At 35.0% G+C, this 27,818-nt stretch overlaps 1 protein-coding gene across 5 annotated transcripts in view; it reads right to left on the bottom strand.

Moving 5' to 3' along the window:
* LOC111514053 (uncharacterized) overlaps window positions 1-27,818 on the bottom strand; it is a 453,014-nt gene that overhangs the window by 329,856 nt on the left and 95,340 nt on the right. The window contains exon 1 of one of the 5 annotated variants that reach the window (XM_074184384.1): window positions 17,117-17,512. The exons of 1 other annotated variant lie outside the window; for it this stretch is intronic. Coding sequence is in view for 1 of the 4 variants with exons in the window: in XM_074184386.1 (XP_074040487.1) it covers window positions 17,117-17,176 (60 nt within the window). In the remaining 3 variants the exon portion in view is untranslated. Of the gene's footprint in view, window positions 1-17,116; window positions 17,513-27,818 lie in introns of those variants that run through there. 3 more of the 5 variants (XM_074184383.1, XM_074184382.1, XM_074184386.1) reach the window with 3 other exon arrangements.

Here is a 27,818-nt window from a genome sequence, read left to right on the forward strand (position 1 = left end):
GTATATCATTGTACAGTTATTGACTGGTCAAAAAAATAGGAGGGGGCCACTGCAACTTTTAAAATGTCTATGTCAAAGAGTACTAAATAGTTGTTATACCCAAAACTATAAGAGACTTTAACATATGATGTTATCAAATTGATGAGTCTTAATCAATAAATAAATGAAACATAGTTAAACATACAAATATTTAATATTAATAACTCTTCAATGGTTCAGAGCAAAAATTCCCAAAAATATAACTTGTAATTCTAATAATAATATTCAATATTAGATACTTCGAGAGGTTAATTGATTAGGTAGAAGATGTTTTAGGAAATTAATTTCCCAGCGCATAGTACTATGTGGTGGTTTGCATATATTCGTTGAAAAACATATACTTTAACCTGAGTGTATCTAGATTGAATGTACATTAATAATTAAAAATTTAAATGGTAACATTTTATCATGTATAAAACCTGTTCCCCTGGAGACAGCACTTTGAAAACTGAGTACGGAATCCCAGGACAACCAGGACTGGAGTGATGAGTGGAGCGATACTACGATAGCTTTATTCTCTCTGAGTGCAATCAAATGTTCATCGGGCTGAACCATGGAATGTACACTTCGGGCAAGTGAGCCCTCAAGGAACCATAATACCAAAAATATCCTTGAAATGTAGACGCGGGGTTAAACCAAAGCTTAGGAGATAAGCAACCAGAACAGAAACCGTGACAATTCACTGGGTGAAAATCCTCCGTGTACAACACCCTATAAATGTTTTTTTTTTGGAAACTATCCTCTATTGTCGCTAGCAAGAGATAAATGAAAAGAAAAGTAGGAAAACTCACCTTCCGTGAAGGGTTTTATCTGGTAGTAAAAAGGCGTTGGCGTGGTACAAAGTATTCAAACAACAAATTGTCGTAAATGTTCAATATAGGCCTCTCTCAAAAGCCAGGACGTAGTGGTTGATAATAAGATGGGTAGAACGAAATAATCACTAAGGATCGTTTATCAAATTCAGGATTCGTCAGCCGAACAAAACCAGAAACACCTGTAGGACAGACACCTGTCGTTTTCGCGAAATCTACCATCCTAGCTGATTAGAAAACAATTATTTTTCTTCTTCTTTTCGGAAAATAAGGTACTAGCGTTTTGACCTATCAATATTTGCATGTTCCATGCATAAAGGACCAATCTGAACAGAATAAAGTAGTGATATGTTTGATTGTATCTGGTCAGACACCCCTTAAAGCTAAATTGGCTACACTGACGAAAAATTAAACAGTTGACAGTCGAAATATCATTAACCAGCTGACAATTAAATTTCAACAGAAAATACCACCAGAAAATTTCAACTCGAAGACACTCCTTGTGAAACTTATCCATAACCAAAACATTCGAGATTAGCAATGGGATTTTTATTAGGTTTCTATGGATGAGGTTAGACAATCAACTTTACATATCTATGTTTGTTATTTTCACGTTCGCTGAGGGTAGGTTACCACGGAGTGGAATCTATGTTGCTCTAAACATTTTTATTTATTTACAAAATAAAGTAGCGAAAATTTACATGCTACAAAGGGACAAAACTTTTGGAATCACCTAATATCAAGTTTCCTACCCACCTATTCAAGCATTATAATAACAACCCACGTGTGCTCAATATACAATATACATATTTATGACGTCATCCAACCAGAAGGCATTTTATGCGAAGTAAAGTTAAGGGATCAGACCTAATTTTAAGTAAGAATTTCAAGTTTATTTTTCAGGAATCACCCTCCCCAGCTTACACTCCTTTCATAGTAAAATGTTTGATACCTTGATTTACATTATTGTGATTTTCTTGATATTTTTTTAAACGTATTATTCCAATAATGAATAGAATAGTTCTGTTGGCGGTTGGGCTATTACGTCAATCGAAAAAATCTAATGATGCGAAAATTTCAAAAACTGTTTCACACCGGAAAGGTGCGTCGTCAAAATGCGCGGCTATGTTAACTCAATAACAGATATTTTTAGGAAAAATCTTCACGGTGCCAGCGTGATAAACATTAAAACTAAAAGCACGTATCTCAACACTTGAAAATATGGCGGCTAATAATGACGGCCTGTATGAAATATGACGAAAATAAATTATCTGTTGGCGCCAGTAATCCAAATTTTGTTCCCGAAGATAGAAATTTAATTTTTCAATTTCGACTGAAGCTGAACGTATTCAATTGTTACATAATAAGACATTATGAGTAATGTGATTCACCCCAAACTTTATGAGAGTAATGGCCACATGTCTTGATTGTTGAATAATATAATATGATAGGACTGACCGATATCCAATGAAAATCATAACGTATTTAAAAAATACATTTTAATGTGAGATTTCCACTTCAAAGTTTACAAAACCGCGACACATATTTCGCTATACGATAGCATCTGTGGGCGTAACAATACAGTATTGTATTTCCAGAGGAAATCTCACATTGATATGTGTTTTTCGGAATAATATACTGCTTCGCGAAATTTTCTACGTACTTTCACTGACTTATATCAGAAAGGTGAGTTATAGAACTGAATCCGAAAAAAAAGTGAAGCATGTTATAACAGGTTTAACAACAGGGATTTCGGAAATTTGACAACTGATACGGCCATCTTGTTGATGCTACATCTGTCAAATTATTTGTCATTCTTTCAGTCTGTTTTGCCAAATCACCATGCACGGATATAGCATTGAACGACACGTGCAAATGCAAATAATAAACTTGTTTTATCAAAATAGGGGTTGTGTTTCGGGCAACGTACCGCACGCTTCACCCATTTTACGATCGCCATAATCGTCGTACCAAAAGGTTGGAATGTCGTGGATGAATTTTAGTCCGCTAGTTCAGTAATCGATCGACCAACACCCGCTGTCTGTGAGAGAGTGCAGGAGAATCCGTGGCAGATCACAAAGTGGTGAATTTTGTGTTGTGTCTTCGGCCTGCACCCGTACAAAATTCAACATGTGATTTCAACAGGACGGCGCTATATGCTATACAGTTCATGCCTCATTGGATATTCTGCACGAGCGATTTGAGGGCATGGTCATCTCACGTTGAGATAATGTGAACTGGCCACCGAGATCGTGCGATTTGACCCCGTTAGACTTTTTCTTGTGGTATATGCGAATATAACCGGACCTAAAAGCCAACATAAACTCTACCATCGATCAAATTCAGCCTGATTTATGCGCCTGGGTCATGGAAAATTTGACGTTTCGGATGAGCTTCACCCAGAGAAGCCGTTGCGGACATTTGAACGATGATATATTCCACACATAATGGCATCAATAGGTCTTGCAAAGGACTTGAGAGAATACTATACGGACACATCAGGAAGGTTGCTCTTTATGCAGCCCCCTGATTAACCACCAATATGCATATCAAACCAGCAAATCGACAGATTTGGCATTAAACAACCTTGTAGAGAACATTTCCCAATCTGTTGACAACAAGGAGATTGCGGTTGCTGTACTTCTCGATACTGAAGGAGTATTTGACAATGCACCTCCTAAATCTATAGAATCGACCATAACTGGATGGATCTATGTCATGCTGGTCAACGGAACTGTAACTACGACTCTTCATGACGAGGCCATTAGGTTCACGTCGAAAAGAGTAGCGTATAATATCCTCCAAAGTACGATGGACGTGGTTCATAGTTGGTGCCAGAGGGAGCAGATGTCTGTCAACCCCGGTAAAACTGTGATAATCCTCTTCACCAGGAGGAGAAAGTTAGACGATCTAACGCCATTTTCCCTCAATGGTGAGGTCATTCCATTTGGAACAGAGGTCAAATATCTTATCATTGTCATTGATAAAAAACTCACCTGGACATGTCGAAGGATTTGTGGTATACCTTGGAGTTTAGGTCTCAAACAAATCCATTTGATTTATGTGATGATTGTCAGACAAATGTTCACTAAGGGGGTAATTGCCTGGTGGCCGAAGGTTTTACAGAAAACTGCTCAAGCGAAGCTCTCTGACTTACAGAGACAGGCTTGTCTGACTGTCAGTGGTGTCATCAGTACCACACCGTCAGCGGCCAGGGAGATCCTTCTAGAACTATCCCATCTCCACATTTTTCTGGAGAGGGAGGCTAGATGGACTGCATATCGAGTTGTGCACATTGCCAATTGCACAAATCAATTCAATGCAGAGTGCAACAGACTGCTGATTGACACTGGAAGTCACAGCATTATGGGAATGACTTCTGACATTATGCCTCCAACTGTCAACTACGAACTACCTTATATAGTAATTTTACCGATTAGAGAGGATTGGATCCTCCGGGAGAAGGAAATTTTAAGAGCAGATATTTGTTGGTTCACAGATGAATCAAAAACACCTTCGGGCTCTGATGCAGGTGTTTTCAGTTGCAGACCCAGGATAGAGAGATATTAACCTGCCTAGGGACCTATGTGACCCTATTTCAAGCGGAAATCTATGCTAATTAATTGTATAGGGGAAGATTGGAATAGGAAGACTTAACAAATTGTCTCTGGTGTGGATGCTGGCCACACTGGCCAGGAAGGCAATGAAGCTTCTGACTTGTTTGCAAAGGAGGGTGCTGCAAAAAGCTGCATAGGATCAAAACCTGTCATTGAAATTGCTTTAGGTTTTGCCAAACAAAGATTGAACACCTGGATGGCAAGAATATTTGAAATCTCACTCCAAGGTGTTAATACACCATTCGAATCTTGATACCAAACAGTTGTTGGACTACAGTAGGGATGAACTACGATGTCTAACAGGCCTCCTTACAGGTCACTGTCGGAATAGAACTGTCGAAAGAAAGTGTGTGTTGCCTCTGTTTGGAAAATGATGAGACAGCAGAGCATATAGCTCCTGCCAAACGGCAGGAGGTTTGGCACTATTAGATACCTCCTGCCAAACGGCAGGACGTTTGACACTATCACAAGTAAAATGTGTGAATTCAAAGAATATTTCCCGGCTCTTCAATCTACACAAAAGTCGTCGAAATTTTTTGAAGTTATAATTTCTCATGGGAAGGTAAACCGCTTCGTTACCTAACGCGTAACGGCGCCAGTTTGTCTGACCTCCCCCTCTCTCACGGATACGTCAGCGGAAGGCAGGCTCCTCCTCTCTCGTCGGACAGACGATTTGTGTTTATCATGGGTTAGACATATACTGTTGACAGTATTATAACAATCTAATCAGCAAGCACGTAATATTTTTTCATCTAATGAAACGTGGCTTGAAAATGATGATACTAATTTTGTGTATGTACATTATTAGTATCATCATTCAATCTTACAAAAGTAACAATTAGCTCATGGTAGCAATGATATATGTACATACACAAAATAATCAAAGAAAAGTTTTATCAATAAATAACCTTTCCTTGCATTATCATATTAATTTACATAAAATTTAGGTAATAACCTAAGCTTTTTTCAAGTTAAACAATTTCAATATTAGATAGATCAACTTAGATTAGTTTAAATTATCACTTCTGTCAAGCGTCCCGAGACGCACACGTTTTTTTTTCTTTGGCATTATACCTCGCGTCTGCAAAAAAATACCAACCCATGAATATCGCATAAATTGAACGAGAATTCCCAGTTACTTTTTCTGCAATTTGTCACGAGTTTTATAACGACTATCCTCGAATTTTACGAACAGATGAAAATGTGTTATTATATTTTATTGCCCACTACACATAAAAATTATTCAGCCGAAAATAAGTCGCGCGTCACCCTGACAAATGACAAATGTCGCTTTCCGGTTTAAATATAACACGATTCAAGCAGTTGTTTTTACATTCTTTGTTCTTGTACGTACTAAAAATATAGCCTTTCAATTAGTCGTTGGAAAACTGAAGATCAAAAAAAATTTTATTTTATCATTTTTCATATTCATCTCTTATAAACTTAACCACCACGGCACTTGAAAAATTTATCTTATCTGTATTGACCCGCTAATGATTCCATATGGTGATAATGCAAGCATTAAACATAATCAATATATTCTATCCACAAGCAGTAAATACACCTTTTCCAAGTACCAAATTATCAGGAACTAGGTGTAAAAAAATGTAGCTCGGTATACTATAATATGTGATCCCAGATAATGACTATTACTTTGATATACGAGTAGTTGAAGCTGATAGCGAAAATTAGATCCTTCAATATGATTCAGCATCCAACAAGGCGCAGTGGGTAGGATGCATGCTCTAATCACGGTTAAAAATAAAAATGGGTCGTTGAGAGACAAAGCTTCAATAGATACATTTGAAGAGAGGAGGAATGATAATATTGAGACGAAAATATGAGTTACTGACGTTTGAAACTTATTGGAAAAGTCAAATAGCTCAAAACGTGGGTGCCTCACGGTTTCAACGATCAACAGAAATCATCACGTTTCGAAGTCTTTTCTTGTTAGCTTTTGTGCAACCAAAACGGTCGTTTTTTGGGTCGGATCGTTACGTGTGATGAAAAGTGGATCAGAACAGTGATTGGACACCGATGAGCCATCACGGCACTTCTCAAAGGTGAAAATTCATCAAAAAAAACATTGTTACTGTATGGTGATCAGCGTCTTGTGTGATTCACTATAACTTTCTGCAACCGGGCCAAACCATCACAGAAGAGTCCTATTGTGAAGAAATCGACGAAATGCGAGTTCTGCTTCACCGACCATACTCCACAGACCTCTCGCCAATCGACTACCATCTTTTAAGCACTTCGGTAATTTTTTCACCGGTACAACCTTCGCCGATCGGGTCAAGACAAAACGGGTCTTCGTTGACTTCATCCAATCCCGATCATTAATTTTTTATGCTGACGACATTAATCGACTTGTGTTATGTTGGCAGAAGTGCACTGATTCAAATGACGCTTATTTCGAATGAATTGATAGAGTATTTACAGAGATATTACAGTGAAGTAGACTCATTTATCGAAGGGTGAGTGGAATGGTCTGAAAAATACACAGAGTTCTGTTTGAAATTTTCGACTTGGATTCATTTCCGGTTACTAAAACAGATGTACATTTTCATTAATAGAAATATTGGTACAATGATTCCGTTATCATCCTCTATATAACGCTGACAACAAAAGTACCAACGAAATAATTTCTATTAAAAGCTATGCAACAGATTTCCACCACACCAGACTCGGGATTAACACATGACGAAAGATTGCAAAAAAAGTGATAATTACTCCTTCTTAGAAACCTCCTCATATGACGTACAGGTAAAATATAAATACACGAAATGAGTCAAAACGCGATTGTGACCTCATGCTTTCGCTTCCAGACACGTTTTTAAACTCGGTTTTAAATAGCATTAACGTAGAAAAAATTGAATCCAACCTCAAGGAAACCTCACAAAAAACTTATACGGAAATGGAAACGTCTCGCATTACGATAATTTCAACAGAATAGTTAATGAAACGTAAAAACCGCTCAGGCATATGAATGACAACTTCAGAAATTGAACACGAGAAAAATAACACCTTCGGAAGTCTATTGCGGAATACGTAAAACTTGTAAAGAGAGCAGACAAAATACGATGGGGACCTGCAGGATTCTACAAAAATGAAAAATTGAGATAGAATGTATTTCGAGTGTTCAAGATTTATTCCAAAATCGACAGATAAGAAAATCTAAACTTTCAATGTTTTCATTAACAATATTCAGATCCTTTCTATTACATTATGACTCATTGTCACGTCAAAAAACACATATAACAGTCATTACCGATACTAATACTGTACGCTCTTGTTCTTTGTTACGAAGTGATTCTACTGCAGCTCATTCAAGTTTTTGGCAGTGGTGCACACTGCAGTACGAGAATTCAAATAATAATTTGATTCAAAAATAATTCTTTGCTGGCTGTTCCAATTATGAAAGTTCATCAACTGCACATAACTTCTGAAAATTATTAAAAATTGTATATCCTTTTATTATAAAAAGCGGATGTAGTATCACGACCAGTGAATGTATAAATGAAAAAGAATAATTAGGAAGAGATGATTTGTTGTACCTTCAAAATATTTCATCATCATTATTTTTCTAAGGCATTATTTCTGACTGATCAAAGACAATTCTTATCATCGGGTGTTAAAATCGTCAATACTACTGACACGCCAATATACTCTGCTACTACGACTACATCATGGAAGTTACTATCTAGAAGAGATTGCACAATTTATTGACAATCACTCCCTCTCTCTGACTTAGAAGCATGTATTCAAATGAATAATCGATTGGAATGACGTTTAACATAGTTGCCACAGGATTTGAAGCTTCAAAAACTTCTAATTATTATATGCGAGTGCTTTCGATAACAAACTGTGCTATCATCTTCATGGCTCTACTCAGACAGAACGTTTTATCTTCCTGTATGTTCTTTTATACGGTTAAATCGCCTCAGTGAATTTTTATTGTTATTGATGGTTTATCAATTAGGGCTTGGGCAGGTATTTGTCCTCTCCTTTCATTCAGATGTCTCATTAAATTTGCCTCTATTTGAGTTACAACAGGTAATATCTTTGTGTTGCTGTTTCTTAAGGTTTATTGTTTCATCCAATACACTCCACAAATCAATAGCCATTCCTGGAAAAAATGATCCTAGAGAAACACCAACACAAAGGATATTACCTGATGTAACCTAAGTAAAGACAAATTTAATGAGACATCCCGATGGAAGGAAAGTGCAAATACCTGCCCAGGCCCTGAGTAATGAATCATTAACAACAATAACAAATGTATTAAGGCAAACCGTATAAAAGAACAAACAAGAAGATAAAATGGTCAATTTGAGTAGAGCCATGAAGATGGTAGCATAGTTAAAAGATATTAAAGCTTCAAATTCAAATGATGATAAGTGGATAATCTTAGCGACTGGAGAAATGTAATGAAAATTGTATCAATCAATAACTCTTTCTTGAAGTCAAAGATTAATGAAATCATCATACCCATTGAAAAATGACATTTATGCGAAGGTATGACATTTGTCAAAACCAAAAAATCTTATACATGTTCAACCTTCTCCGTCAGTTTATATGTTCAATTTATTGTTTTTAACTCATTTTTACTGTAAGTATGAATTGTAATGTTTTTCGATGGCAAAAAAACCAACAACTCAATAAATTATAGGCCCTGAATAAGCTTCCCATTAGAAGCGAAAGCTTGGCAAAGTCGAACAGAGATTTGATTTTTGATTTTTTGACTGAGAGACCCCGTTATATATATATATATATATATATATATATATATATATATATATATATATATATATATATATATATATATATATATATATATATATATATATATCAAAAGGAGGAAATTCGTGGACCTGACACTCAAGAAATATGGACACGTGTTTCTGGCTATTGGCCTCATCAGCGCGGTGCAGCCAATTGCAAAGGTGGACAACAACTGGTTACCAAAAATGAAAAAAAACATCACATATGCACGGTGTCACCAACACGAATTTCCTCCTTTTGATTAATATCATACACACTCAATAATATCTATATCTCTGTATATATATGCCATTGGGATATATCATGGGAACTTTCTCTGTCTGCTCGTGAAGCTTATCTCACTGTCATTATTCGAATAAATATTTTGACTTCCAAAGAAGACAATCGTTAGATTCGACAAAGACTTTTTATTTTCGAAAATTGTTTGTCTAAAAAAGGCGGACATTTGAAAATAAGATTAGACACAAAAATCTAGATTGTCAACCACACTAGTCACTAAAACTATGCATTGTAATTTTATGACATCACCTGAAGTCTTTAAATTAGTTTGGTAGTGAAAATAACTCTCTAAACATGAAGTAGATAAAAGAAATTACATTCTGGCCAATACGGAGTGGCCGTAAAGTGAAAAATCTCCCATTTGCTTATCCTAAATCATATTTCAATATACCTAATCTTCTAGCAGTTATGACACCCGGTATAGTTGTACAAAACGTACTTCCCGCCTGAGCAGTCGAAAAATGGTTATCAAGGATTTTGATTGAATTCGACACACCATTATTATCATAGAATAGAACTCGCAATAACCTTAACATACATTCGATCATTTCATAAACATCGTTGGAGTGTTTTATCTTATCAAATGTTCTCGCGAATTATCGTTCCTATGAAAATATAGGAGACTCTGTTTATAGTTCAACCAACGCAATATTCTTGACATTTCAAAATAGTTATCGGACCGACAAAGATTCCATAACGCGGCACCTTGACCTGCGTTCACGTCCGTAGGAAATGAAAACGGAGTTTCTCGAGTTTGATCACTTCGGAAAATTAATGAAATTCGACTTAAGCGCCGCATCGAGGGATTTGTTGTGTCAATGAATGAATACATTAATCAAGCAATCCTCAGAATCACCCCGGATTATGCAGTTTTTTTTTTCAAACTGTCATTTTTCATTATTGTTTGAAATCAGAAACCTTTCCGATCGGAGATTATTGACGGAGCTCAAAAAACACATAAAATTAGAAAAAACATATATTTACTTCATCACTTTCATATGAATGTTATAAACTGTTTGATTTTATATATTCATGTACCAAAAATGTTTTGAACATTTTTATTTCGTAATGATGAAACGGAATTAGGAAATTATGGGAATTCTATAAAGTTAGCAAAGACATTTGCAGTGAAATTAATAATATATATTTTATTAATTGTCCAATATTTATCGCGAAAAAAAAATGTCACGCTCCTACTCTTTTTAGGGGTATTTTCACTAACTTGATATCAAATTAGCACGTTGAATTTTTTTACCAATTCTTGGTCATTGGTCATTGGTCGAGTAATCGTTGTAACTTATTCCATTTCAAACAAAACTTCCTCTGAAAATTATTGGCTTTTCGTGTAATACCTTGCACAATGTGACAACACCGCTATACTTAAATTCAATTTCTGGGTGAAATAATAATGCTTCTTTCCCAATATCGATTTTTAATCAGATATATACACAATAAATCAATTATGGCCTATTGGCAATTGATCGATACATTTCACGACCTCCCGATAAAGTTGAAAATTAAATAATAACGGGTGATTTTTTTAAGAGGTATTGGATATGATTTTCAAAACAACACAAAAAATTTGAAAAAATTGATGAAATCATAATTGAAATCGATAGAACGATCAATATAATTTAATGTTTGAAGATGATTTCATGCAAATGTGTGCGCGGCTCCGCTTTAGATGGCCCATGCGCAAGGTCCAATTTTGGCACACTCTCTCTAACATATCAACCGGTATTTCACGCATAAATGCTTCAATATTGGCTTCCAGAGCGTCAGTCGTTGCTGGTTTATCCCTGTAGACATGAGCCTTAATATGACCCCACAAGAAATAATTCAAAGACTTCAAATCACACGATCTAGGCGGCCAATTGACTGGCCCCAAACGTGAGATAAACTGTTCACCGAAGGCGGCTCTTAATTGGGCCATTGTTTCGCGTGCCGTGTGCCATGTGGCACCGTCTTGTTCAAACCACATATCAGGCATGTCCAATTCTTGGGCAACAAAAAGTCATCAATCATCATACGGTAGCGCTCGCCATTCACAGTAACGTTCCGGCCATTGTCGTCTTTGAATAAGTACGGCCCGATGATGCCACCGACCCATAACCCACACCAAACAGTGACTTTTTCGGGATGCATCGGTTGCTTTTGCAATGCTTGTGGCTGGTCTTCACTCCAGATGCGGCAATTTTGCTTGTTAACGTATCTATTCAACCAGAAATGAGCCTCGTCGCTGAACACAATTTTTCGATAAAAATGTGGATCTTCCTCCAACTTTACCAGCGCCCACTCACCAAATGTAAGACGTTGTGGGAGGTCGTGTGGCTTCAATTCTTGCACCAGCTGCACACCCAAAACCTTTCCCAAAATTTTCCACGTGGTGGAGTAACAGAGGCCCAATTGCTGCGAACGGCGGCGAATCGACATTTCACGGTAATCACGAACACTGGCGGATACAGCCACAATATTTTTTTCGGTCCTCACTCTACGTATGCGTGTTGGTGGTTTATTTCCAATAATGTAAACTGCATTCGATTAGTCACAAGCTTCCGAATAGCTAGCTCCCTCAGTAGGCCGACGAAGCTGCCCATAAATTGTAAGAAGTGCACGATGCACTTTCTTCACAGAGCATAAATTTTGAAAATAAAATTCAATAATTTGCAAGCGTTGTTCATTCGTAAGTCGATTCATGATTAAATTATAGACCAAACTGAACAAGTTTGACAATGACACACAATGACATAACACGATTCACGCGTGATCTGTCGAAAACAATGGTATAAAAATATACCAGCAAAAAAATCACTCATTATATTCAGATTGCGGTGTTGCTAAACCTAGTTGCAATAATAACCTAGTTGCATAACATAAAAAAGCTATCAAAATACATTTCAAATAATTTTGTGATATCGATTGAGTTGCGACATTTACTCGACAAATACTGATGATAAGTTTCCACTTTTGAGTTTTATCAAGGATTTTACCGAGGTGTTACGCTAACTTGTATCAAATTATTAGATTCACCCATTAAAAAATGATGCGCGTCAATTATTTTTTCTTCATAAACGATTGTCCAAAGGAATACGATAATTGATCAATGAGTTGTTCATTGTGAAAAAAATAAATAACCGAAATATAGCATCTGGAAAAACCAATAATTGCGAATTGCGGTATTGCCACATTGTGCAAATTATTCTTGCAATGCACGATATTAAGTACATACAAGAAAAATGCAATAATTTTCAGAAAAATTTGTTCCAGGAAACTTTTTGTTAAGGAATATTGCTAACAGAAATTTCAACATCCACGTTTCACTTTCCTTTCACAACAAATATTCGACAACCATTGAAATATATATCAATGATTTTCTGCAAGTGGAACAGAAATTCCAAACGAGTTCCAAGAATATGTTGCGTTTAGCCAAAACCCTAGGCAAGACCACTAGTAGTTTTTCATAGATTACATTCATTTCCACATCTTCGATATCCTTGAAAAGTGGACCGAAAGTATTCCTATGGTCGTTTAATTGAAACAATGAAGAAAGACAAATATATTTTGACTTAGTTTCCAGCTTTTCAAAAATGTAGGTATGATTTAATATTTTTGTAAATTTTAATTGATCATTCAGATTTCAATTCAAGACTCTGTGTGTAGCTTTTCAAATAATACCCATTGTGATATTGATTTATTAGTGGTCTGCGTTGTTTTCATTACACATATCCACTACTGTTTTCAATGATATATCCCATTGTTCTCGTCCTGCTTGCTCTCATAATTTTCTTATCGATACTGACAGTGTAAATCTACATGATTGGGATACTTATTAGAACAATACTTTTTTGTGTGTCATGGAAAATTCGAAATTACAGCTAACAGCCGTCAAAGAGATTTTGAACTTTTAGAAAAAAGAGATTGAACGTGTATTCACGATATGGGTGAATTATGGGTGGAACTCACTAAATCACTCATAACAACACTCATACAACAACAGAAAAGTTGTCTCAAAACACGAAATAAAAAAAGTAAACGTCTCGGGTCGCCCGACAGAAGTGATAATTTAAACTAACTATTCAATATTGAAGTTGTATAACTTGAGAAAAGCTTAGGTTATTACTTAAATTTTATGTATATTGATATGATAATCTAAGGAAAGGTTATTCATTATCAAAATATTTCACTGATTATTTTGTGTACATACATACTTATATTATAGCTATCATAAGCTAATTGCTACTTTTGTACGACTGAATTATGATACTAATAATGTACATACACACAATAAAAAATATTATGTGCTTGCTGGTCAGATTTTCGTAATACTGTCAGCTGTATATGTTTTTCGCACACTAAACACTGAGCGTCTGTCCGACGAGAGAGAAGGAGCCTGCCTTTCGCTGACGTATGCTTGAGAGAAAGGTAAGCCCGACAGACTAGCGCTGTAAGGCGTAAGGTAACGAAGCAGTTTACCCTCCTATAAGAAGTTACCACTTCAAAATTAAATCTGTTTCAGAAAACTAAATTTCTATTTCAATTAAAAAGAAGATACTAGAAAAAACCAACGGTTTCACAACTTTCCGCTTTTGATTTTAGGATTTGAAGAATACAATATAAAAAGCTTGTGAAACTGGTCGAAAAATCAGTCAAATATCAATTAGTTGAAATATATTCCGTACTGTAAAAAACTTTCGAGAAAGAAGATAAACTATAGTCTGAGAGACGAAATGTATCACGAAATTTTCATTAAAGAAATGCATTTTTCATAAAAGTAACCGCAATTCGGTATTTTTTATTTCAAGAGATTTACATAAGAAAAATGTTGTTCTAAAATAATGTTGCTAATATACTACTCGTTCAATAATTACTTTGAATTTAAACATGAGCAATATTCGTTTGTACTCCCTTCATGAATGTTTACAGATTGAAAACATATTTTTCAACATTCGTACATGATGTATCTGTAGAGTAAGGAGGGTAAGTGTAGGCCCACTGCACTTAGGCCACATGTGACCCATTGTACATCCTCCCAAGTAGTTGTCTTCCTAGGTCATCGTCCATCTTGTCATTTCCAGGAAGGTGGACAGGACTCTGGGAGACATCTCCTTTATATCGGCAGATGTATTGACGATAACTCCGGACATTCGCATAGGACATGTCTGACAGTTTCATCTTCCTGTCCACACATCCTGCATAGAGGTGTGTCCACTAGCCCCATATTGTGGAGGTGTTTCCTTAATTGACAGAGGCCAGTCAGAAATCCTACTGTTAAGCGTAGATTTTTCCTGGTCATCGCCAGATATTTCTTCGGCGCCAGCTTCATAGGGTCGCCCAGCGTGATCCTGGCAAGATTGCATCTTTTGATTTCAACCCATATCTTCAGGGATTAAGCATGGGTGTGGCTAGTTCCGCAATTGTCGAAGTCATCAGGCCGTAGGTGCCACGGGGTCCTAAAATTCTTAGTCCAGACGCTTCCATGGCTAAAAAGTCAACAATGCGATTACCCTTACTCCTATCTTGCCCTTTAACCCACCTCAGGATAATGTTATTATCTTCCGAGGTTTTGGCTAAATCTTGGTGGCACTCTAGTACTAGCCCTGGGGTAACACATTATCTGTTCAAGGCTACTAGGGCTTGTCTGTTATCAGACAGGCAGATTGTTATCTTTTTGTCAGAAATTCCTTTTCTGGTTATTTCTTTTGTGCCGATTGAGATACCAGCCAGTTCTGTTTGGAACACGCTGGTATTTTTTCCATTCCCCACTCAATCCTTAGGCTCAGTGATCTGGAATACACTCCACATCCTGAGCCTTCTTTGGTTTTTGAGCCGTCTGTACATATGTGTATTGCATTTGTATCATTTGACTCAGGGTTCTGTTTTATTTGTATTTTGTTGGGTTTATCAAACACAAACTTGGATTCAATTAAATCACTGGTTGCCTGCAGCAGAGGTTGCCATAGGCTCAGCCTCAACTGACCCATTCCTACTACACGCAATCTCGTACATGATGTATATGTACAAAATTCCTATTTTTCATATTTGGATTAAAAAGTATATCCAAATAATGATATAAAAAAAAATATTTCATAAGATACTTTAAATTGACTAGAAAATTGACTACATTTCAAAAAATTTCATTTCAGATTTGTGAACAGAAAATTAGAATACATAAGTACTCCACTAATATTTGTATTAATTCAGTTAGCTGGAATATTTGTCACGTTAATTATTATTTTTATTTCATACTCATATGAAAGTATTTGTTTCGAAATTATTTTTTTCCGTGTAATTCAATGTTTATATGAAAGTCGCTGTTTCAAGGTTTTTCTTCCAGTTTGTGTCTGAAAGTTACTTTTTTGCATGATCTACACATCTTTTCATAGAGTTACTTTGATTGCTTCCTTCCTTTCTTTCCCATAAATAATCCCTTCTAAAAATATACCCCTTTAAATTCAAATATTCTTATTGTTCTAGTGGAAAATATAAAGAATATCATGATGTACTCGATGGTATAGTAACTCTTTTTAATCATGATACCCTGGAAAAATCAAAAGTTGGCGTGAAAATTAATGAAAGTACTTTTTCAAAGACCATAATACTTGTATCAGAAAAATGTTTCAGTATTTTGAGAATATTGCACCCCAACAACCGAAATTTTCCTTCTGAAAATACAAGAAATTAATTTCAAATAACGAATTTATTGTTTGTATGCCATACAGTTAATTACGAGAATGGTATTGCCAGACTACAAAAACAATTGATAGTTTAACAGACGTTGAAATATTAATATTTTTTTATATGGATCACAAAATTTACGCGTTCACTAATGATATAAAATATGAGTATACTTTTTTGAAAAGTATGATTATGATTTTGATATTAACTGGGAGCCACAAAATACCACATATGACCAATGTCTTTTCAGTGCCTAATTAGGATCTTTCTCCCTACAGTAAAATAATAATTTGATAACCATAAAAAATGTATAATTTTAAAAATATTCAGATCTGTATGCATGACTCGAACTTACATCTAATTTACTTACAAGTTGCTGTCAACAAGATCTTATAACATATGACTTCATATTTATTTTGAAAAACAATTTCAAACAGTTTCAGTAGGAAAATCAGGGTCCTCAGAAGCCCAAATAACATTACATTTCAAGAATAATATTATATGGCGATGAGCTATTTAATCAAATATCGTAAGTGCAGCTATTCCAAAACTATCTGAATATTTCCCTTCCGGGACAGTTTCTAATCCCCTCATTATATTTTGCTGAAAACGGGATTTTGAATCACTTTGAAAGTTACCTAGAATTTTTTCCAGAATCGGAGGCTACTTTATTTTTTAACATTTTAGACCCTATCGAACCTCGAAATTTGAAATGGAGGTGGCCCTAAAACTCAGCCTTGTAAAACATCAGTTCGTGACTCAGACCTTCGTCATTATTGCCGTTGATAAAAACTTTCGTGTGTAAAAACAGGACTCAATAACCAGTCTTCAATCGAATCAAGGCAGATCGATATCGAAATAATCGAAAAATTTCGCTACGTTCTCATGTAAACAAAACCCCTTTCTTACGAAACAGACACCTCCAACGAAACGACAATCAAAGGTTAATCCAACAAGGGCACTACACATCACTAATTTTTTTCAAACATAATTTTTGTAACACAAATTTTTATCCACCACACGACACGCCTGAACTAAAAATCTACACTAACGAACAAAAAACACCCGCTATCCGAACTGAAAAAGCTGTTTACCGCACCACCGCGCGAGGATCATTTTTCCCAAATACTTTCTCGTTACTACTCCAAACAAAATCACTTTTTCCGATCGCGACACTCTGTCAGGTGCGAAAAAAACTTCGGTATGATTAAAAAAAGGTGGGACTAGTCATTGTGTGTGGTAGTAGCCTAGCATTTGTTTCGGTCGGATACGGAGAGGCCAACTGAGACGATTTACTTACGGAGGAGACATTTGCTGCGAAATGGTATAGATAGTGAAAATTTAAATTGGCGTGATTTCGAGAGGGCAGGGGCGGACGGCCGTGCATTTATTTAGGGAGCACCGGCGGGTGGGTTATTTGTGGCGACAATCACGGTTTGATGGAGCTTCGCTGCATGACTTCTATTACTGGATATCCGTTTCGAGATAATGTTTCTAAATGTCGGGATGGATTTGTCACAAAGGGAGGAAAATTATTTCATTTTGAACTGTTCATGAGAGTATTTGCCTGTACATTCATGTTTATACTGAATATTTATTTTTATTCATTCATTATTATTCATTTATTCATTCATTATGTATTCCTCAAGTGAACAAACTTAATTATGAAAATTATTTATCATTTTTTACATCGTTCAATAATTTGTTCAATATTGATATAATGAATTTCTGAAAGTAAAGATATCAGTAAGTTTCAAAAGTAGGCACACAAACATACATATTTATTTCCAGGTAATACACACATTATAACAGTAATGAGTTTACAATACATACTTTCATTTTACGAATGAGTTGAGCCAAATTGCGTATGTAATTTTTCGTACAAAATGCTTTATTAAATATGGTTCAAATGCCTTTCTCTGTATTCTCTGACATTGTATTACATGCGTAGCAATTTCTTTAGAATCACTTTAAATTTTCGATTGTACAGCTCCTTGGGATTCGGTGGTAGATGATTTTTTCATAATGATTATAATTTAGTAGCCTGACTACTTTATTCCTTGTCATATGCGTATGTACGTCAGAAAAGTGTGTTAAAATATTTTGAATATGTACATAAATTCCTTAGAGTAAATAATTTTTGTTCTTTGAACATAGTCGGCAAGTTCATCTTGGTTTCAAATCGAATAAGATGCGTATTGCTTTTGCTTTCTTCTGTATTATGAATGTGAATTGCTGTTTAGTTGACGCAAACTATTGAAACAATCAAAACAAACGGCTTTTACAACAGCTATATTGATACTTTGTTCAATTATACGTATGGAATGGATGGCTACTCAATTTAGAGTTAAGGTAATCTATGTGGGTGGACCATTCCAGCTCACGGTCAACGTGAATTCCCAATAATTTTCTTGAACTAGATTGATTTAAATGAACATTCTCTGAAGCTAAAAAAATGTCGTCATCATTTCCGGGCAGTGAACCAATCAGTAAACCTTTCTGAAAAATGTTTTTCAAATAGGCTGACAATAATTTTAATAACCCTGGTCAGTCATAATTCTGAACTCTTTTTTCTGTAATCTTAAGATTTTCACGGATCACTGAAGTTGGAGGAGTTATTAGGAGAGCTATAGCAGACCTAACACAAAAATCAAACAAAAAATGAAACAGTTCTGAACATACATCTAATTTATCATAACTGTCAATGTCGATGACAAGACAAAGATTGTCAAATAAACAATTTTATACAATGATTCGTATCACCTATTGCATGGGATTTTTTGTTTTAGTTGAAGGCTATCTTCAAAGTTGATGTACATCCAAAGCAGTCTAAAATCATACTAAGCTATCAAACATAGAAATAATTTGACTTTGCCAAAGCTTGGAAATTGAGGCCAAGTTTTCAAAACTGAAAAATAAACGCTTACACAAATTATTTATTAGAAATGGCACTACTGTTTCTATCCAACTATTTTCAAAATCTCAGACTCGTTCATTTCCTTTAAATAATATAGTAGGTACATGCACATTTCACAAGACAAGCACATCATTTAATAATTTATATCGTTTCTATTTGATTTGAATGATCAAGTCAAACCTATCAGATGAAGAGAAAATTGTTGTGGCAGAAAGTAGCACCAAATCTACGATGATAAATAGCAAAGTACCGCAGGGGTCAGTATTGGGCTCAGCATTTCAAAACTTTTCAATGACGATCTTGTTACTATAACAACCGGTGAAAGCTACACTGTTAGGTTATGAAAATATTGTCTTCTCAATTAGTGATCGTCAAACGTGAGATTCAACGAGTATTCAACTGATTATAGCATAACCACTCAAAACTGATATACCAGATGAAAATGATATAAACTCATGAAGAAAAACATAAAAAACCAAGGCCAAGGTGTAACTGGATATAAAGATCGCCTACGGTAAAGGTGAGAAAGACATCCTTTGTAAAGTTGAAAATCGGCAGCGACACTCTTTCAGCAAATTCCAAACATCAAAAGGTATCTTTTTTCAAAACTAGAGGATACTCATTATATTGAAGTCACTCCAAGATATTGTATAGAGCCCCCACTGGTGGTCGGGCAAATTTTTTTATGAAAATTCAGAGAATTTGCTATGCATACCAAAGAGTCTCAGCAAAGCTGTATGAAAGGAAAACCCCATGGCGAAACGGCAATTCATGTGGGATAGTGGAAAATTTAGAAGATAAACCAAGCAGTCTATTCCAAAAGTCAGAGAGTGAATCGATATGCCTACTTCCTGATGATGCTAACTCAGTTAACGAAATGGAGGTGATAGAGTCATCTTGCTAGAGAATTTGCTATGTATACCAAAGAAACTCAGCAAAATTCAATGGAAGTAAAACATCATGGCGAGATGGCAATTCATATGAGATAGTGAAGAATTTGAAAGATAAACCAAGCAGTATATTCTAAAAGTCAGAGAGTGAATCGATAGGCCAACCTCCTGATGATGCTAACTCAGTTAACGAAATGGAGGTGATAGAGTCATCTTGTTAGAGAATTTGCTATATATACCAAAGAGTCTCAGCAAAATTCAATGAAAGGAAAACATCATGGCGAGATGGCAATTCATATGAGATAGTGGAAAATTTGAAAGATAAACCAAGCAGTATGTTCCAAAAGTCAGAGAGTGAATCGATAGGCCAACCTCCTGATGATGCTAACTCAGTTAACGAAATGGTGGTGATAGAGTCATCTTGCCAGATATGTTATTATACTGTTCTAGATGGAAAGGGATCAGACAGGATCTTCTGGAAAAATCATAATAAATCTTATTTCAAGCGAAGGAAAATGGAAACTTGCCTATAAGGCGAGGATAAAAAGGTTCAGACCAACCATATAGGAAAGAATTGGCAGAATAACTATAAATAATAGCAATTTTCATTGAAGTAATGTAAAGCGGTTCCAATGAGATTTATGGAGTAGATGTAGGAAAGATTTCAGGTTGTGACAATCAAGTTCTATCGAAAAACCGTAGCCTTTTGAAGATTTCTCGGCCTCTGACAGAAGAGTAATACAAAAAATTCTGTTAAAAAATTGATCTATCCAACTGTTCCCATTTTTCAAAGGAAATTCAGTTGAGAAAATACAGTGTTTCTATAACATCATTTTCATTTTCATCATTTGATCAAACACATTGGGTGAAATGAAACCACATTTTAAACAGTTAACCACCATCGAACTCATTTTCGTAAAAAATCCGAAAATAAATCAATTATTGTTCGAATTTTACCTGCTCACCTACAATCAATAATAGATAAAAATAACTTTTTCTCAAAATCTTTCTGTTTACCTAGAATCACCATTATTAACTAATCAAGTTATGTAGCAACCGATTCGACTGAGGAAGTAACTGTGAAGCAAAAGACGTTTTAAGTTAAGTGTTAATATATTTACTCAGAAAATTACAAGGGAAATGATCAGTAATCCAGATTTAGATGACTTTCAGACCCATCAGGACCCTGTTTTTTGTGTTAACCCAGCGCTTCGAGAGAGACCGCCAAAGAACTCTATCAATGTCAAAGTTATATCATTATCTGACGTTAGCCAGGACTTCCGATACCTCTGGCTTTGTCTTTTAGTTTCCAAGGCCCGAACTCGATGTGCCAGACTGTGAATCAGCCGGTTTGGCCTTAGTTTTACCGCATTTCAACGTGTCGTGATGTATTAGACAGCAAAACCGTGCTGCACGCCATCAAATCGATTCAAACGACCATCTTTGAACGTCTACAGGGTGTTCGATCACTTTGTTTCGATTCAAAACAAATTTACTCGAGTTGGGAAAACTAATTTTCATTTTGGATTTGTTTTAAGTAGATAGATCTATCATATATGTGTCAATCTATAGATATAATGATATATTACCTTTAACTGTCATTAATTACGATGATCAGGATCGTCACTCACGAATAAATCCAAAAATAAGAATAATTGGTAGAGCAGTGTAAAATATATCAACTAAAATTTAAACAAAAGATACACAAAAAATCAATATTATGAGATTATGAGTTCACACATATTTGATGAACTCACTCCAATTATAAAAACATTTTGGTAACAGTAATTTCTTCAATTTCGTCTTGAATGTTTTCATTAGTAGTGTTTTTGATTGATTAGGCAGCAAGTTATGGAAGTGAACTCCTTCCCCCATTATATAGTAGTAAAATGGTTGACAAAAACGAAGTTGACGTCTTGTTCCATATTGATGCATATCGGAATGTATCACACACTTTGTTTCATTTTTGTGTATATATACAAAAATTTTGAATGAATGAACACTTGTGGAAGTCAAAATCTATTTTTTTATCTTTACCTACATGACTCATCAAACTCAAGATCAAATATCATTCTAACTATTCCATTTTGATGTCTGAAAGCACGTGTCTTCAGTAAAAACACGCCCGAAGAAGTCAATATTTGGCGAAAAACGTGTTGCGTTTTTGTAAAACTAGTGAAAATCTCACAATGAAGTGTTTTTTGAATACGTTAGTTATGGAGTTTCATCAAGTATCGGCGAATTCCATCATATATTGCACTAGTTGTTGGCTGCGGCTTCGCCCGTGTAGAATTTGGTAGTTGTAGTACTAATTAGTACTATGTTGCTGTATCGCTACTGTTCCAATGTTTTAACAGAATCAGAATCAACGAACTTAGGCGTGCGCAGCGTTATAGAAGAGTGCTTTCAAAAAATTGTTCTAGTCGTGAGTTACAGAAAAATTGATAGCCTAAAAACCTTCTTTATGAAAAATTACTCATACATGTCAAGTTTCATCATGATTGGTTGAGCGATGGTGAAGTTTATCACTTACCAACCAACCAACAAACATTACCTTCTCCATTACCTTTGAAATATTTTTTCACCGACCCTAAGCTTATTTTATATATCCCGACTGTTCATTTTCCAATATCTTGTTTTCAGGAATACCGAACATTTATTAAAGTGAGCAAAAACTTTTGAAGGCTTCTTTCTTGTTATTTCTATAACTCCTGCAAAAATTCAGAAAGTAGGTACAGAACGCCTGTATTAAACTAATATTCAGCTTGAATTACAGAGATTATGTGACCCCTTCAATCAGTCAATTAAATTGGTTAACATATATGCAAAACAGAAGAAAATTGCATTTCTCCTGCCATGTCTCCTTCCCAGACATCAGATACATTCAAAAAACCTTAGATTTAATATTAATTTTAACATTCCGAATCAAAACAACACTATCTATGAACGATCCTTCACGTATCATGCTGTAACAATGTATAATTCATTCAATGAATCTTTGAAAAATCCATCACTACCGCTAATCAAAAGTAAACTGAATTGCTCAGTCAACAGTGATCCAAAAATAAACATTTGTATTTCATTTTACTATATTCCTGAAATTGACGTTTATATTTTTATCTTTCTTTTTTTTTTCAAACGTGGTTGAGTGGAAGAATAGCGCTTTGCTAACCTCCGCCACGTAAAATAAAGACCATTTTTTATTATTATTATTATTTTGTAAATGCAATTCAATCAGTTAATGTATCGTAGTTAACATGAAGAAAAAGAAGTTTTAATCACAATCTTTTTGAAAATGTTTCTAAGTTTACGTTAATCAATCAACCCATCTACTATATTTGAAAGATACCTCTTGCTTTCAGCTATGCTTCTGATTACATTTTCTCAGTGTGGATGAGCAAAGTGATTCCTGCCATTTTGTGTTGTAGGCAATGGTGTAAGCTCTCAGAAATATTGTGTAAAAGTACTGGTATTCTTCCTATAGACATAAAAATCTAGACCTTGGTAACTTTTAATCACTGAAACGTCTGTGAATGGTAACTCCTCGTTGTTTTCAATTCCGAATGTAAGGTAGTATTCGTGTACTCATATATGTTGTTAAGAATTGAATCGAAGTCTTCTAATTCAAATTTCTTTGTGTCAAATATGGCAAGCGATATCATATCGAATCCAAGTCCGTGGAAAGTAATCTAAGTTCTCTTTTGCTTCGAATTCACATCTGCTCATGAATAGATTAGCTATTGAGGGGTAATTTTGGTTTTTTAATGGTCGCGCCAGTTTGTATTGTTTCCCTTTCTACGCATACGTCAGCGGAAGGCAGGCTCCTCCTCTCTCGTCGGACAGACGATCGGTGTTTAATATGCGTTAGATATGTACTTTGGACAGTATCATAAAAATCTAACCAGCAAGCACGTAATATTCTTTTATTATGTGAAACGTGGCCTAAAAATGATCATACTAATTTTGAGTATGTACATCATCAGTATCATTATTTAATCCTACAAAAGTTATATGATGGAATTGGCCGATACTTGATGAAAATCCATAACTAACGTATTCAAAAAACACTTTATTGTGAGATGTTCTCTGAACATCTCACGGTGGTGGTGGTGCACCGTCTTGTTGAAAATAGATAAATTCATCTTGACATCTTGGATCCTGTTCAATTATTTCAACTATACGAGGTTGTATTGCCTCTTCAAGAAGATGTAAATAAGAATCACCGGTTAAATTTCCATCAATGAAAAATGGACCTATAATATGATTGCCTAATATTCCGGTCCAGACATTCAACTTTTGTGGATATTGGGTATGTATTTCTGCGTATTGTCTTGGGTTTTCATCCGACCAATAACGGCAATTGTGACGGTTCACGCAACCATTTAAATGAAATGAGCTTTCGTCCGAAAAACAGATGTTTTGCCCTCGCAAAATTCCTGTCTTCGGTCAAAATCATCTTCATTGAGTTCATGAACAAGTTTAATTTTGTAAGGATGGAATTTGTTGTTTTTAAGGATTCTCCATGCGCTCATATGGCTTATTCCGGCCATTGCTGATAAACCTATGGTACTTAACTTGGGATTGGCGATGACTTGACCAATCACTCCAATCGCATTATCGTCATTCACTACCCTTCTCTGAACATTTCTTTTCTTATTTAAAACCGAACCTGTCTCCCTGAATTTTGTGACCGAATCCAGAACGTGATTTCTGCTTAGGTGTTTACCAGGGTTTTGCTCGTCAAATAAAATTGATGTTCTATTAGCATTTTGGTCGTTGCCAATAAATAAAGCAATAACTGAAACCCTTTCAGCAGTAGTGTAACACATTTTCAAACAAATAACATTACAGGACCTGTTTAAACAAAACAATCGAACGATGTACTAATGAAAACTGGAAGAAGAGGAGTGGGTATTGATTTCAAAAAAGGGATTTTATTTAACAAAAAACTGATAAGAAAAACTGCTCGAAATTTTTTTCATGTAGGCATACAAGTTACCGAGTGGTATGTCTAATGTATTATTAAAATGGCAATTTTAACTTCAAATTATCTCGAAAACTAATCGTTTCAAAAATTTTCTTTTAGCAGAGTTGTAAAGGTATTCGAAAGACCTTTAAAACAAGGTGCCACTCGACCTACTTTCCCTATCTAAATAAGGGTCGTCGGACGCACCCCTCCGAGGCAGTGCGTACTACAAAAAATCTGATTAGTCCGAAAGGTGTCCCCCTTTGATTAGAAATCGACGTGTCCGAGCTTTTTTTAAAAATCTTACTTTCATATTCAAAAACGGCTCTGTTAAGTTTTCGTTGTTACACACTGTATATGTGCATATACAAAACAATTAATAAAATATTCCAATAATAAATAACATTTCCTTACATTATCATAGTTATATATATATATATATATATATATATATATATATATATATATATATATATATATAATTTAAGTAATAACCTAAGCTTTTCCCAAGGCAAACAATTTCTGTCGGGCGTCCCGAGACGCACACGTTTTTTTAGTTTCCTATATGTGGTCAAACTACTTCTCTACTTCAATACTTTTTGGTATAGTTTTTGATACACTTCGAAACAAGCAATATACCTCTAATGATACTAATATCTCTCCATCTGACAACTGTACATCCCTTAATTTCAAATTGTTTTAAAACTACGGAAATTTATGACCGCGGCAATTAGTCACACGCATTTGTCAGGCTTGTCAATTTTAGGTAGGATTAGAAACTTATACACCACTGTTTATAGGTGGTAAGTAAGATCAAATTTCGACACCTCTTCAGTGTATTTTACACTTCTGAAACTATCTTAGGCATTGGTTTCTTTGTTAATTCATTGTAGGGACTGTCATCCACATTTTCTCGTAGTAATCTGACTTGTCCAAAGCAACCTTATTGTTTTGGTCTGTTTTCAAATAAAATTTCTTTCTGCTGCTGTCAGATAGAAACATCTTCCTGTTTCAAAAAACACATAGCAACTATCTGACTTCGGATACCAGAAAAGTCTAGGATCGCTCAATATGCTATCAATAAACATTATCTGAAATGTTTTGTTCATCTCCCGAAGAGTGGAACTTTCGTCGAGAAGAGTATTGCATTGCTGGTGAATGGGAAAAGTTTTGCGAAAAAACAATAAATATCCGTTTTTATGATTTCCCAATCAATTCTGTATACTCTCGAAAATATCAAATAGCTACCAATAGAGCACTATTTCATTTAGTGAAATTGTTATCGAATATACTGCGAAATTGAACTTGAATTTCCATATCCGGTATTCGATTCGGTCATATTGCAAACCAATTTCATTCCAATTAATACGGGTTGCCCGAACAATCGATTGCTACGTTATATATTTTGTCTCTGCATTTATCAACTGCAAATAAAGCTATACAATTGATCAACTTCATCATCTATAATTTTCTATGTGGCATACATTAGTTTAGAAATATATGCGAAGAAGTTCTGCGAAGTTTTTGACATTTCTAGCTTCGTCATTCATAAAATATCATAGAATTGAGTAAATGAATGATCCAAAATAAGATGTGTTTGAAGCAATACATTGGATATTTCATCAGTTCGGACTTCTATTGTCTAATATAATATAAATTGATTTGAAATCCCTCAAAAAAAATTTTTTTAATTAAAAAGATCGACCGAAAATAACAATTTTATTAAAACAAAAAAAACTGTGATTACAAAGGAATAACATACAAGCAACAACCAAAAGAAATAAAAAATGTAAATATTAATAAAAGCTGAAAATTAAAAATATTATTAACAAAAATGAAAAATAAAAAATTAAAAGATTCCAAACCAAGTTATGTCACGACGTTTCGATTATTTGTATCCACAATCGTCTTCGGGTGATGCATTGGATGTCAAACATGTCAATTATCAGTAGTATATTACGTACTAAGTAGGATAAGACGCCTATTACCCACAACCGAAAAATTGTAAGCATGAGGCGTACGCACGAGGTGCGTACTATACTTTTTCTACGACTGGCCGTAGAAAGAAATGGTATAATATATTTGTTTGAGATTATAGCTTTGAATAATAAATTCATTCTGTCAGAACACAATTAAATGATTCAAAAATTGGTGACAATATTTCCTACAAATCACTTTTATAGGGTTAATTTTTGTTATAATTATGTACATTCATAATTACATGATTACAAATATCCAATGACATTCCGCCGTCGATGCGGAACAAAGACGGTCTTATTCCGTTTTGTTGAGAATTTGAGACAGTGGGAAACAAATGTTTTCAATACTATTTACGGATACATTTGATGTGTTTCTCATGGATGCCATAGAATTATCTACATAACTTTCGGCCACGGTCTGACTTTTCCAGCCACCATGGCGCTTCAATGCCATTAGGTCACCCCCTCCATCAACTAGGATGGTTGCAGATGATCTTCTGAAGCAGTACCTAGTATATGTTTCTGGATTTTCCAAATGTGAAAATTTCGCAATAATTTTTGGTTAGTCACCAACAACCAGAAGAGTGCATTTCCCATTTTGATAATTGAAAAAATATTGGTAGTTGTAAACATTTTCTGGTCTCAGGTTCATGTACTTTTTACAAATATTATAGAAATTGCCAGAAACAATAAATAGCGTTTCGGTTTTAGTTATTGTGTCCGGCACTGTAAAATATTTTCAAATTTTTTTGCTTGGTTATTATAATTCATAGAATTAACGGAAGTAGGCTTTGCTTTAGAGGCATCTGGCAAATCGAATATGATTGGCTGTTGACTGGTGAGGTTGAATAATTCAGGT

This window comes from Leptinotarsa decemlineata, unplaced genomic scaffold, assembly GCF_025532065.1.
Source record: "Leptinotarsa decemlineata unplaced genomic scaffold, Ldec_3_MD MMD2_tig00026354_RagTag_RagTag, whole genome shotgun sequence".
Taxonomy (NCBI): Eukaryota; Metazoa; Arthropoda; class Insecta; order Coleoptera; family Chrysomelidae; genus Leptinotarsa; species Leptinotarsa decemlineata.